The sequence below is a fragment of the Hippocampus bargibanti genome, linkage group LG12 (assembly GCF_051943395.1).
Source record: "Hippocampus bargibanti isolate YZ-2025 linkage group LG12, ASM5194339v1, whole genome shotgun sequence".
NCBI classification, from domain to species: Eukaryota; Metazoa; Chordata; class Actinopteri; order Syngnathiformes; family Syngnathidae; genus Hippocampus; species Hippocampus bargibanti.
The window spans coordinates 3,942,383-3,956,410 of record NC_142745.1 but is presented as its reverse complement, the minus strand read 5'-3'; the positions used below and the strand labels follow the sequence as shown (position 1 = coordinate 3,956,410).

The 14,028-nt window shown below is 40.6% G+C and overlaps 1 protein-coding gene across 4 annotated transcripts in view; it reads right to left on the bottom strand.

Annotated features, from left to right (window-relative positions):
• Positions 1-294: 294 nt before the first annotated feature.
• kif21b (kinesin family member 21B) overlaps positions 295-14,028 on the bottom strand; it is a 67,430-nt gene continuing 53,696 nt past the window's right edge. For 3 of the 4 annotated variants that reach the window (XM_089009610.1, XM_089009612.1, XM_089009611.1), the window contains 3 exons: positions 9,233-9,432; positions 8,326-8,450; positions 295-6,418 (listed from right to left, as the gene is read on the bottom strand). In XM_089009610.1, the coding sequence (XP_088865736.1) occupies positions 8,351-8,450; positions 9,233-9,432 (300 nt within the window). In that variant the 3' untranslated portion in view covers positions 295-6,418; positions 8,326-8,350. The remainder of the gene's footprint in view (positions 6,419-8,325; positions 8,451-9,232; positions 9,433-14,028) is intronic. The other variant, XM_089009613.1, reaches the window with a different exon arrangement.

The following is a 14,028-nucleotide window of genomic DNA, read 5'->3' as shown; positions in this document are numbered from 1 at the left end:
TGTCAGAAAGAAAATTGGTGAAAATAAGTTTGTTTTTATAGAATTGTACACCTGACCTGCTCTATTATTAAGTTTTTATCCGGTTTATGCGATGAAATACTTAAGAAGTTGTTTTCTAGACTTTGAACGAATTAAGATTTTTTACATTGATTTTAATGGAAAGTGCAGATTCGGTTTCGGTATTCGAACAGGTTCCTGAAACGGATTATGGTCGAAAACGGAGGTATCACTGTATATAAATTTGACACAAGGCATTCAAAAACAACTGAAAACAGTCACGACAAAGTCATCTCATGCTTTTGTTTACTTATTTATTCTGTTCCGGTGAACGTTGTATTCATCATTAAATATTTACATACATTATGTACATTTAAACTTGTTTATACATGGCTTGTTCACATGCATACGTTCATATATTTAAAAAAAAAATCCAAACAACTGTACACAAATTTACACTCACCTAAGAATGAGTAGTCTGTGCAATAGAAGGCACAAATGACCTTTGACCCTGCATTCATGTGGCATCAAGTATTGATTTCACAGACATTGCAACATGAATTATGACAAAATGTGGGACTCAGAGCTGACGGCTAGCAGCAAAGTAAGCGCCCACTCTACCACCACCACCACCACCCTCGAGATTGTGAGCGAACGCCATCCCGGACCGTTATCAGATGATCACGATAGATAGACAGATAGATCATGATCGAGCGAACTGAGATATCCGTCGACTTAAAACACAATCTCTATTTGTCGGATTGAAGTTTCTGCTACGCAGATATTTGCGATTGTGTAAGGCCTGTTGGTTGAGGCACAAGGCTAAAGTCACGGGCGGGGACGGGTTGGAAGTACTACTAATCACAATCACTGGCCACTTCAAGATGACGATATTACAGAAAGACCCGTGAAGGCCACCGTGTCATTGATTTCAAATTTGATGGTAACTCATTCTTAAATCACATTTTTCCCTTGCACGTATCCACATTTTTTTACAGAGTTTGATATTAGCTGTTAAAATCATACTGAACTTTGGTAATTTTTATTGTATTTTTGGGGGGGATGGGCATAGCGCCTCCAATTGGTTGGAAGCTTAATCTTACACGAAGCAAGGTACCAAATCTCTGAAGCAGTGGTTCTTAACATGGTTCGATCATCCAGTGGGACCTTGGCTTACGAACTTAATTGGTTCCCAGACACAGTGTGTCAGGCGGAAAGTGTGTATCCCAAAAATTAATTTCCCATAGGAAACCATTAAAATGACAATAATCCGTTCCCAGGACCCCATAAAACTACACGAAATATACCTTATTTTATGTATAATAAATGTGCTATCGTATTATGATTAAAGAAATAAACTGTACTTTACAATAAAGTTATTTTATTTACCTTTGTGATGGTCGTTAATGGCTTAATGGAATGGAGTGTCCGGTTTCCTCAGCATTAAACACTTGATGAGGAACGTAACCTTCTTCTTTCACCATCTTGAGGAATGATGCCTCGTCAGTGCTTTCTCTGTGATAATTGTATCTAGTTCATCGTCAATTGTGATCTGTTTAGCTGGGTTGATAGCTTTTTGCATCAAGTGTACAGATGACTTGTGCGGGTTATTTGTGCAGCCTGATTGATGGGATATTTTGACTGTTTTCTATGCATTTTCTCACTATTCTCACACTCTCACACTTTTGTTTTTTGTTTCAAGCTCTGTCATCTCCCTTTCGTGTGTGTGTTTTCTCACTCTCTCTGTCTGCCTGTCTCTTTAATCTCTTTAATCCCCCACTGCTGCATTCTTGACCAATCACGTGGCTTTAACCGAAGACTGGGGGCGGGGAATAGAGGGCAAAAACAGTGGCCACCAATTTCTTGTTAGGAGAAAGGGCTCGTTCGCAAACGACACATCACTCATTGTGGCGGCTCCGTGTGTATCCCGAAAAATACTTCGTATGCCAAGGTAAAGTTTTCATAAATGTAACATTCGTAAACCAAAAATTCGGAAGCCAAGGGGTTCGTAAACAGAGGTTTCACTGTACATCGAATGATGTTCGATCTGCTTCATACAACAAATAGGGTGCAGAAAGTTATTAAGATTGAATGACTGCCTGTCTTTTGTGTTGTTACATTATTTGTTATTTAGTTTTTATTGTCTGTTTTTGACTTCAAATTGGCTCCGCAAGAGTGGCTGCCTTAACAGCAGCTCCTGTATTTTGTTGTGTCAATTTCTCCACTGTGAGACAAAAAAAGGCTCATTTTATGTAATAGAATCATCTGCTCAACTGCAGACCTAGTGTTTTTTTTTATGGAAGGATTTCAGTGCCGTATTTATTTATTTATTTATTTATTTATTTATTCATTCATTCATTCAGTCTTAGACTCCGTTTCATACAGTACCTGTGTGGGCTATTCACAGGAGTGCCTCCTTATCTAAAAAGCAGGCATGTCCTTATTTTCAGTGTAAAAAGTTGAAATCGTATGGAAATATAAATCAAGGAATGTCTTGAGGCATGACTGCTTACTTCATACACACCAGGGTGATCTTTTAGAGAATTGGATGCAAAGAAAAAAAATGGATACAGGCGATGAGCAGGTTGACAATTCCAAATGAGACACTTCAATCATTCAGTCAGTACCATGAACATAAACATTGCATGTTGGTTGTGTGTGTGTGTGTATGTGTAGAACATTCGCAGTGAGATGCTACCCTCAGCAGGTATGACCGAGAAACATGAAAGGTGGCAACTGGGTTTGTTTGGCTAATTGGCACAGATTCAAATACAGTAAAAGGGTCCATTGACGTACCCTTAATTCAAATGAGAGTATCACCCACCCCAAAGTCGCAAGCAAGAACTGTACACAAATAGCGGTACCTCTTTTTTTTTCTTCACTACATTGACACACTTTGGCCCCATTTTTAAAACTTCCTTGAAGTTTTTTTTTTTTACAGTAGAGTAGAGTAACACTATACAGTATACAGAAAATGGATTAAAAAAATTTAGAAGCACATGTAGTACAAATTGGGTGATACATGAATAGTACCCTCTTTGAAAAAAAAACCAAGGCATTTGAAAATTATGACCCAAAAAAACTAAAATAAAAAAAGCATCAAGGGATGAGTTCAATACAAACTAAAATGATCCTTCATCCTTTACCTGAGTTTGCTCATCATAACAAAAAATATAGAAACTAACAATTTTGGTGATTTGGATGTCAAGGAAAAAAAAAATTTGAACATCCATATTGAACAAGAATCAAGAACCAAAAAAAAAAAAAAAAACGATGTTTGCAGTCTGCACCCGTTAGCTCGGATAAGAAATGTCTTCCTGTCGTTTAAATGGAGCGACAGAAGGATGGAAAGAGAATTTCAATATCCCTCTTAGTTTGTGACCTGCTTTCCACCAGAAAGTCTCTTCCGCGGAGTAGGCAGGAGAAATGTGAGAGCACTAATTAAATTGGCTTCACACAGACTTGCGCTAGCCGGAAAAACGGGGGCGGTTGGGGGCTTGGTGGGTCTGGGTCGGGGGGGGGGGGGGGGGCTTCAGTGTGAGGACTAGCAGGATTCATGAGCGCGGGAAGAGAAGCTCAATTATTTGGAGGAACTGATTTTGGGCTCTTCTATCGTAAGAATGACTTGCGCCTCCTGGTTGTTCAAGTTAATATCCATGGAAACAAGTTATTAGGCCTAAAGCAATTTTGACAGTGTGTCGTCCTCCACTTTACAGAGTGAAATACTTGCCAAAATGGTCATTCTATTCCTGGACAAACTCCATCAAGTACAGAATTGGATGCCCTAATTCGGAGATACACAAATGCAAATAATTTTTTGGGGGTGAGCAAAGGAATAATAAAAAAAATACGCCTATAAAGTCATACGATAGGTTACACGCAGCTTCTTGTGCGATGATAAGTTAAAAGTGCTTGAAACTAATGTTTAGTTGGACACTTTACGAACGGAACGCATCAAATTCAACTTTAAAAGACAACCGAGGCCCCCAGACAAGTTGTGTTGACTTCTACTGAGCGTATTTTACAAAGATTCCACGGCATAGAGCTATATTTTTCATTTTAAGACTCGCACTGAAGATTCAGGTCAAGTCTTGTTTTCGAGTTAATGACGATGCCTGACGTGACGTCACGGAGGGAACGCCCCTGTCCGAGAAAGCGACACACAATGCATTTTGGGTACTTTGTTTGGTCTGAAAACTTCCGTGTTGATGACGAAATTAGAAGGAAAACACATAAATAACCAAGCATAAATAACCAAGTCTACTATTTGATACTAGTTGACACACTAGTTGACACACATTCCCAGCAGACAAATCAGCCCATTTCCAACGGAGCTTGGGCGCCATCTTGTGCATTTTCTGGGACGCTACATTGGAGTCCCGACGGCTCGAATTGATATGTGAGGACTTCTTTAATCGATTGCAAACATTTATGCTTTCCTCTTCAGAACTATTTGAATCATATTCATAACTGGATGAGTAACAAGAAAGCATCTTCTCCGAATCTGAAGCCATTGTTTTGATTCTCAAGCAAGGCAAGACGTCTTGGCTTGACGTCACGAACAAGGGGGCGGGACCTTCTGAAACTCGGCATCTCCGGGGTCATTTTGAAGTCGTTTTGGGACACTTTAACTCATTTTGAATTGGTGTTTTGCATCAGAATCAGAATCGGAATACCTTTATTCGTCCCACAATGGGGAAATTTGCATTTGACTAAAAATATCAGCCTGCGTGTTTTGGGTGTTTTAGATGCTCGAAAATGTTTTTCTGATGTCAGTTAGGAAACAAAAAAATGGTGGTGGTTCTCCTTTAAAAGGTCCCACTGGAGTTGACTTGCGAGTCGGGCGAGGAGCGATTTTACACTGGTCTGACTAACTTTATGATCCTTGTGTGTTAGCATGATTAGCATAAGCCATTTACTGAAATGTCTCGATGATATCAACGGACTGAGAGGGATAGTTATACAGTTTATGGATGGGATGGTTGCATGTCGGGGCCTTTAACTCAGTACAATATAGGGTGGGACCAATTTCGCCCTTTAATGAAAGCATCGTAGTCTGTTGCGGGTGTTTTATTTTCATTTTTTCTGCTGTCGTCTGGATTTCTCGCCCAAGATAATGAAGTCTAGTGAGCTCCTCCAGGGGCAGTATCACCTCGCCCGTGTTACTGGACGTGTGCTTTCCTATTTGCAAGGTCAGCAGCGAGACAGGCAAAGCCACCAGAGGACACATTTACAGACATAAAGAGCCAGACATGTCCAGCACCAGATTTTTTTTTTGTGTGTGCAAAGAGAGCCATAAAATGTGTTCACGCCCACGTGGAATGCACAGTCCAAAACAAATGAGGTAGGGAAAATAAAAAATACACATAACTTGTTGATCGCCATAGAAATGTACAAATATGTACATTATTAACTCATTCACTGCCAGACGTGCAAAAATGTGTGCACTGCAGTGCCAGGGTTTTTGTCATTGTCACTTGAATTCCAGGACCCACAGAATATTGAGTTTTAGGACTACATACACATTCAATGCAGCGTGAGAAACCTTAGACTCTCTTCTTTCATCAGAAAAAAAGAGTTGATTCCGAAATTACATGGGTCTGGAGTTATTTGAGGTTGAAATAAGGGTGGCTGTCCAAAATACAATGCAATATGGACATATTGGTTTATATAGCACTTTAACAACAGCTGAAGCTATAACAAAGCGCTAACATGGGGAAAAAATGAAATGATGCCCCCTTGTGGAAGGGAAAGACATTGCTAGAGGTCTGGCCAGCGCTTCATCGGCACCCAAGCAAGACAAAACAAAACCCGAACTCATTCGGGAATGGCACTCTATGTCCTATTTCGAATTCCTGAAGAAATTGGTGAATGGCAGTGAATGAGTTAAGAGGGAAAAAACTGAGAGGGCTAATTATGTAACAGCTAGATATAAATGATGATGACTGTCTAATGACTGATTGTTAAAAATATAAAAATACTTTTTTGGAGGGAATGGAAGGTATTTACAAAATATTCCCCAAAGTATTTTGATTTTCATCCACCGCTTTTCAAAACAAGAGCACGGCACTTATTTGTTACAATGAGAAAAAAAAGGTGCTGCCAAATGCATCTGCAAGATGGCGAGTAGCATCATGACAAATGGCACTTTCAAGTTTCCAAATAATCATAATAATAATAATAATAATAATAATAATAATAATAATAATAAAATAATAAATAAAAATAAAATGAACAGCGGTTTATGATGCCTTGCGGGGCAATGTAAAAAAAAAAAAAAAGATTTCACAGTGACCAATAAAAGTGCCTTGATGGTGAGAGTAAAAAGAAATCAAATAAAAAATGGTCACTCGCCATCCGTCACTTGTGTTGTCACCTCTTCCTCCAAACCTTTGGCAGCCAGATCTTCACCGTCTTGTCACTGCAGAGACACGGTGGGGGAGGGAGAAAGATGTGAGGCGTTTTCAGAGAAGGGAGGAAGGAGTAAAGGGAAATGAGGAAAATACCAGAGCAATCACATCAGTGAGGCCTCCATAGACGCGCACGCATGCATGCGACTTCCTTACTTTTCCATAGTTGCTTTCAAACAATGCAGAAAGTTATCCGGTTCTCAATGTTGAGTTAGCACCTGTTTTATTTTAGACTGTGTTCACAACTGCAAAGTTCTGTTTTGTTCAAAATAAAATGGTGCGAATGCTATGTGATAAAGTCCAAGATGGCGCCCAAGTAGGCAGCCGTCAGCAAGTGCTCTCACGAGCCTTGCTTTTTCTTCTTTGTCGTTTTCTTCTTTGTCATGTTTGGATACGGATTATTTTTCAGCATTTTTGGCTACAACATTCCTCAAGGAGGAGACTGTGTTAAGCGGTTGCGCCTGTTCGGAATATGGCAGCACTGTTTTTGATTGGGAGGAATGCCAGTGCCATTTGACTGTCATCGCTGGACAACTTTGGGGCGATTGTGCTTTTTTTTTTTGCGCCTGTAATGGGCAGCATTTTCACAGCCCCGCTTTGTTCAGCGGAAAAGTCGGTGCTGTTGGACAGTCGCTGGATGGATGCATGGCTTGAGGAACACACAATAAGAAGAAAGCAGTGTTTGCGCAGAGCGCCGATGCCTATGTGGAACTGTTGGTTTAATGTGGATGCACACGGGAAGGCAGAAAGTTCAAGGAGTGGATTGATATATTATTATTAAACACCGCACTCATGAACAGTCTGCAGCTTTATGGATGTATGGCTCGATAAGAAGAAAGGAGCGTCAGCGCAGAACGCCGATGCGTATGTGGAACTGTTGCGGCTAGGAATTGAAGCGGATTTACGTGGGACAGGAGATGTGAGGTCTCTTTTCGTCAGTGGATGCTACAGCTTCGCGTTTGCTTTCAACATTTAGCCTGTATCAGACGTGCACATTTCGCTATGACGTCCCTGATCCAATGGTGAAAAGGACGCTTTGATCCTCTCTTCTCTCATCTAGAACTGCTTCATACAACAAAGAGGGTGTCTTTTGTGTTGTGTTACATTATTTGTTTTGGTTATTTTTTTTGTTTTGTTTTGACCTCAAAATGGCGCAGTTACAGCAGGTCCTGTATTTGGTTTTTCTACTTCTTCCTTTCCTCTCCTCTTCATTACTTTGCTGCTATGAAACGTAAATCCATTGTGAGACAAATAAAGGCTAATCCAATCCAGTCGACTGAAATTGGTGGGTGAACCACACAAGTCGTTTAAGACATGCACTCGCACTTTCCTCAAGTCATTTTAGGTCTGAGAACAGCACTGACCATGTTTTAAAATAATCACTTGAAGTCGTAAAAAAAATACTGATAAACTGCTAATTCACATTTTCCAAGAAAAATATGGCTTTGTTCCACCCCAAAAAAATAGACTATTTTCCCCCAATCATGAAAAAAATGCTACTCAGTCCAGGAGGCGCAAAAAGTTGCACAACGCTTGCGTGCTTAGCTTCTATTTTCAAGACAACTTTCAGGCTTTGGAGCTGTACTCGACAAAGCTCCCTTTTTGGTTGTTAATTGGAATTTATTTTTAAGCCAATGTGAGTACAGTGTAGGGAGAATGATAACTCCAGATAATTGGTGGGGGGGAGACAGTGGCTGACATTCACAATGAGTTTCGTGTCAAAAATAATTTCAATGCACCAGAGGGAAGCCCGAGCCTTCACACTTTGTTGTTTTTCAGCATGAATTATATCACATAGTTCGTTAGTTACTGTACAGCGGCGTAAACCCTGTGTTTGGTTCCAAAAGAACAGAAATAGGTCAATGAAAAGTAAGGAAACCACGCATTAGGATGGGAAAAGGAAAGGATAAGAAAGTACCAGAGGGAGGAGGGGAAGGTGTTTATCATGGGAGGCTGGTGGCTCGGCCCTTGATGGCGAGGACCCGGCGAGGAAGACACGGGGTCAAGCCAGGCACATAGTTCCATAATTTCACCCTGCAATCGCTGGGGTCATCCCGGAGGAAGAATTTTGAGACAAACAGGTTGTTGTCCAGTAGGATTGAAGTAGCAGTAGAGTGGAGGACGAGGACGGAAAGCAGAAGGTTGAGATCGTTAGCCGAGGTGGTTGTGAACCAAAGTGAATCCCTACTATGTTGGGCGTGAGGCGCTTTGCTCAAACCATAATTCATAAATGAATCAAAAATCTAGATTGATTGCATCATGTGTATTTATAAATTGTCTTTGGATATCAAGAGGACCTGGCCGAAACGGTCAATGACAAGTAAAATAGTCTCCTGAATGACTCCTATCATTGATACTTTTGTGTAATTATTGCTGACTGGGAAATGAAAATATTGATTGACAGTAAACTGTAGTTGCCCCTGAGTGAGATTCGTACAGTAGGAAACCAAAGATGAAAAGGTTTCATCACCTATCATCTGTACTTCTTTGAAGGTGTCGGACGTTTCGCTCCTCATCCGAAGAGCTTTGTCAGCTTTGTCACTAAAGTTGTGCTGGTAACTCTGGCCCTATATATATATCCCTAATGGACAGGGGTGGCAGCGCCAGACCTCTGCTTTGATAGGAGCAGTGGACTACTCGCTGAAGCTAATCTGATTACTTCTTTTGTTCTGTCTTATTACCTCTAATGTTCTATGTCTGTGTCTGATTGCCCCATTCGCTCTGGCATCACCTCATCAGCATGACTAAGCCTACGTGGTAACGACCTAAAAAGTCTGTCGTAAGCACTGTCTACATTAAACCTGAAAGCAGGAAACCAAAGTTACCTGGATGCGGTGAAGATCTGCTTGGAGTTAGTACAGATGGCATTAATAGGGCTGTCGTGTCCTTTGACTTCTCCGATGGGAGTGAAATTGTCGACGTTCCACACCTTCATCATCCCACCTCGACATCCACTGAGCAGCAAAGGCCTCCCCGGGATGTAAGCCAGGGCGCACACCCAATCTTTGTGGGCAATGGGGATTTGCTGTTGAGGGAAAGTAGAGTCAGCAAAAGACAACATGAAGGCAAGTCATACCAGATTCTCTGGTGTATAAGGCGCACCCAAAAGCCTTGATTTTCTTCAAAAGATGATGCAGCGCCTTATAAGCAGGTGCACCTGATATGTGAAGTAATATTGAGCCACAACAGGTCTCGCAACTACTGTCAGCTGCCACTGACTCCATTTCACCACTGTAGAAGAAGTTGTGCGTAACCCCATCCTCTCCAGTGGCGCCTTATAATGTGGTGTGCCTTATATTTGTAAAACCTTTATATATTTATAGATTTTCAGAACTTGTCTCATTCATTTAAAGGCGACCTCCTGTGGCCACCTCCGTTTTAATGGCGACCTCCGTTTCCACAAGCTGATAAATTCCGTATATGGAGCTTAGACACCCTCTTCTGGTAGCTTTTGGGTGCAACACAAGGTTTTCAGACCAAACAAATACAGCAAAATACATTGACGTGATGGAAGGACAGCTACAATGTGTCTTTTTTTCGGTGTGGGGCGTTCCTTTAGTGACGTCACCTACGGACTCGTCACCAACTCAAAAACAAGACTTCCTGAATATTCAGCGCGAGTCTTAAAACGTAAAATATAGCTATATATGCGGTGGAATCTTTTTAAAATATGCTCAGTAGAAGTCATTTGAAGCCATTTTACAAATTATGGACACAACGTGTCCGGAGACGTCGGTTTTCCATTAAAGTAGCAGATGCAAAAAAAACATTACAGCCACAAAAATGTGTGCTTGTAGATAAAAAAAATGTGAACGTTATATGTGTGTGTGCATGTGTGTGTGCCTTGTCTAACCACATTGGTGCTACAGTGGCAGACCAACTTTGTCTCATTACATGTTCAAAAGACTCAGAAAAGCCCACGGGCATACCTCCCTGCTTTTCAAAGCGTTACTAAACAAAATAGTTTTCCTTTTACCATGCAAAGAAAAAAATTATATTCCAACTCTACAAACACAATCCGTAATCTGTGCATGATTTCCCCCCCTCAATTTTTCCTCCATGTGTGGTCTCTGCAGAGTTTGACAATATTGGGAACACACTACCACGCAATGACAAAAAATAACTGGCAAATGGCAGTCATGTAAAGAGAATACATTCCCTGGAGAATTTTTCAGTAAAAGTAGTGAAAGATCAGGGTAAACCTTGCCCTGAGCAGAAAACGAAACTAGACACAAACATCTAAAATGCAGGTTTCAATTTTTTTCACAATTACAGTAAAGTCTCGTTATATCGATATCGGATATATCGATAGTCCCGGTTATATCGAAACTATTTCTATGCACGCACGGAGAAAATTACATGCAAACAGGGTCGGATATATCGATAGTCCCGGTTATATCGATATTTTTTCGGTCTCCCTTGAATATCGATATAACGAGACTTTACTGTACTTTTATGCAAATCGTTTTGTCTCTTAAGAGTCCGCCTGTCCAGAAGGTGTGAATTTAACTACACTATTAAATACTATTTGTTGTAAATTTCTGAAAATGTCCCCGTGAGACAGGATGTTGGCCCACCGTCAGCTCATTTATGCAACCCCCCCTCCCCATTTTGTTTGCCATCGCTCCTGCTCAAATTGGAGGTCTTACGATTTTTGCTCCGAGACAGGAATGAGAGAATTGAAGTGTCTTGGGGTCAATTAATTATATCAAAATGTTCCCCAAAGAACCTAACATTAACCTGTAATAATCGCAAATGGTCTTTATTTATGGCATGTCTATTTACTGTTTTATTTGTTTATATTGATAAATTGATATCTTTGTCTTTTTAATGCAGTTCAGTTGCCTCTCCCCAGCCACTTCTTCCAGCTCTCCCAACGCATTCCTTGGCCAGCTGGGGGATATCGTCCCCAGTTGGGTGTCCTGGAACACCTCACCAGAGAGACGTGGAGGAGAAGCGGCTGGACTTCGAGCGCCTACAAGATGACCCAGGCGTCTCCCCTCATCTCTAAGGGATGAGGGGAATTTCTCTGGAGGGGAAAATTCATTTTGTTCTTTGGTCCATGACCCATATCTGGTGACCATAGGTGAGAGAACGTAGATCGACCAGTAAATTGAGATCTTCGCCTTTCGGCTCAGCTCCTTCTTTACCACGACAGACCAATACAAAGTCCGCATCACAGCAGACACCGTACCGATCCGCCCGTCGATCTTTCGCTTCCTCAGAGATGTGAAATGCATTTTAAGCTACCGTGTGCTTGAATTGTGGGGTTTCAAGTGCACTCAATAAGTGGAGCTTTTTTTCCATGCTCACTGAACTCGTTATTGCGGTCAGCAGAGGTCTGTCAGTGTGAGATGGGTTGTATGGGCCAGAAAAGGTTCACTTGCTCTCTATTCATATATAAACTAAAGAACAGAGTGGAGCTGAGTTTGTACCAAAACCCAGAAAATCCCCTGGAAGCCAAAATGGAAAAAGGTGTACCCAGCATGAGACGTAGTTTTATTAAAAGAATGAATAGCTACCAAAAGAACTTAAAGTACTTAATGAATCAGTATCACCAAATATGTTTTTAATGCTACAATATATATACAGTAAAGTCTCATTATATCGATATTCTCGGGAGTCGGAAAAAATATCGATATAACCGGACTATCGATATATCCGATCCTGCGGCATGTAAATTTTCTCCTTGCGTCCATAGAAATAGTATCGTAATAAGCAATACTATCGATATAACCGATATCGATATAACGAGACTTTACTGTATATAAAGAACTATATTGTGACTGCTTTATTTCCTGTATATAATACCTCTACATGTTAATCGCTTTGTTACAGCTTCAACTGCTGTTAAAGGACAACCGACGTCTCCGGAGTTGTGTCCATAATTTGTAAAATGTCTTCAAATGAAAAAAATACTGAGCGTATTTTACAAAGATTCCACCGCATATAGCTATATTTTACGTTTTAAGACTCACGCTGAATATTCCGGAAGTCTTGTTTTTGAGTTGGTGATGAGTCCTCACCCTACGTCACTGAAGGAACACCCCTGACCGAAAAAAGTACACATTGTAGCAGTCCTTCCATCACGTCAATGCATTTTGCTGTACTTGTTTGGTCTGAAAACGTCGTGTTGCACCAAAAAGAGGCAGAAGAGGGCGGCAAAGCTTCATGTAAGGAATTTATCACACTTTCTGAAAATGCCCAATTCGCAGCTCAATTTTTTGCAGATTTTGGACACTAAGTCATTTTTATTTGTGTTTTGTATTTGACTAAAAATATCATACTGCATGTTTTGGGTATTTTAGATGCTATAAAACCGTTTTCTGATGTCAGTTAGTAAAAAAGTGATGTCAGTTGTCCTTTAAAGCTCTATCTATATATATTTTTTATGCAAGAATGTTCAAATGCAGAGTATGATGAAGTATGAAGGCATTGGCACGAATGTAATAAAGCATTGGATGGTCTCTTCTGGTTTTCATGAGAGGTGGTGGATTAAAATTGCTTTAGCACTTTTATCTTTTGAACTGGAAAGGCCATGCCATTGCAGCTTCAAGGCCAAAGGGAGTGCAAATACTGCAAATTAAAATTACACCCACGCACAACACATTATAATCGTGGTGCTTCACTGACCACCGTCTGGAAACATTAAGTGCTTGGTGTGACCAAACGACGGCATAGAAGACATCAGATGGTGTAGCGGAACAAATAAAAGATGCCAAGGCGTTATTGCGTCAATACACCAACCAACTTGAACTACAAATGTGGATGCGCGCAACCTGGTTTGTCAAGTACAGTCAAACCGAAAATGTCATATTTTGTATGCCCCAGTATACAATCGAAATTCGGTTCTCAACCAAACTGAGTGCACCTGAATGCATCACTCGACTACCCTCCGCGTCCTCATACGTCACTTCCTTATATGTAACGTCTTCCTCATTGTGACCGACGCATTAATATTGCTGTTGTTTTATTTTTGCGAAAATGCAGACATATTTGGTTAAGATCTGACCTGAATTAAGATTCGGACCTGAATAGTATGATTTTAAAGTAAGCAGAGGATGGTTTGAAAAGTTAGTATGCACTGTGATTGGTGAGCAACAAGTTCAGGATGTCCCCCGCTTACTGCCCAAAGACAGCTGGGATAGGTGCCAACACGCCCCGTGGCAGACAGAGAGAGGGATTTTTATGTACAGATGTTAATGTTGATGTTAAAAATTGGTGAAAATAAAACATTGCAGTTTGTTTTAATAGAATTTTACACATGACCTGCTCTATTATTAAGTTTTTATCCGGTTTATGCTGTGAAATAGTTAAAAAGTTGTTTTCTAGACTTCGAACGGAATAAGATTTTTTACATTGATTGTCATGGAAAGTGCTGTTTCGGTTTTTGAACAAATCGATTTTCGAACATGTTTCTGAAACGGATTGTGGTCGAAAACCGAGGTATGACTGTATATTTCCATTCACATGCGGTATTTGGTAAAGCGCTAGCATACTGCGTCGATTAATTATAAACAAAGTGCTTCGTTGATTCCCACGAGGTCAAGCACTGTGCTTTTTCCGCAGAAAAGTTGAGAACAAAAACAGCTCCTAAAGGAGGCTGCAGCATTACCAGAGC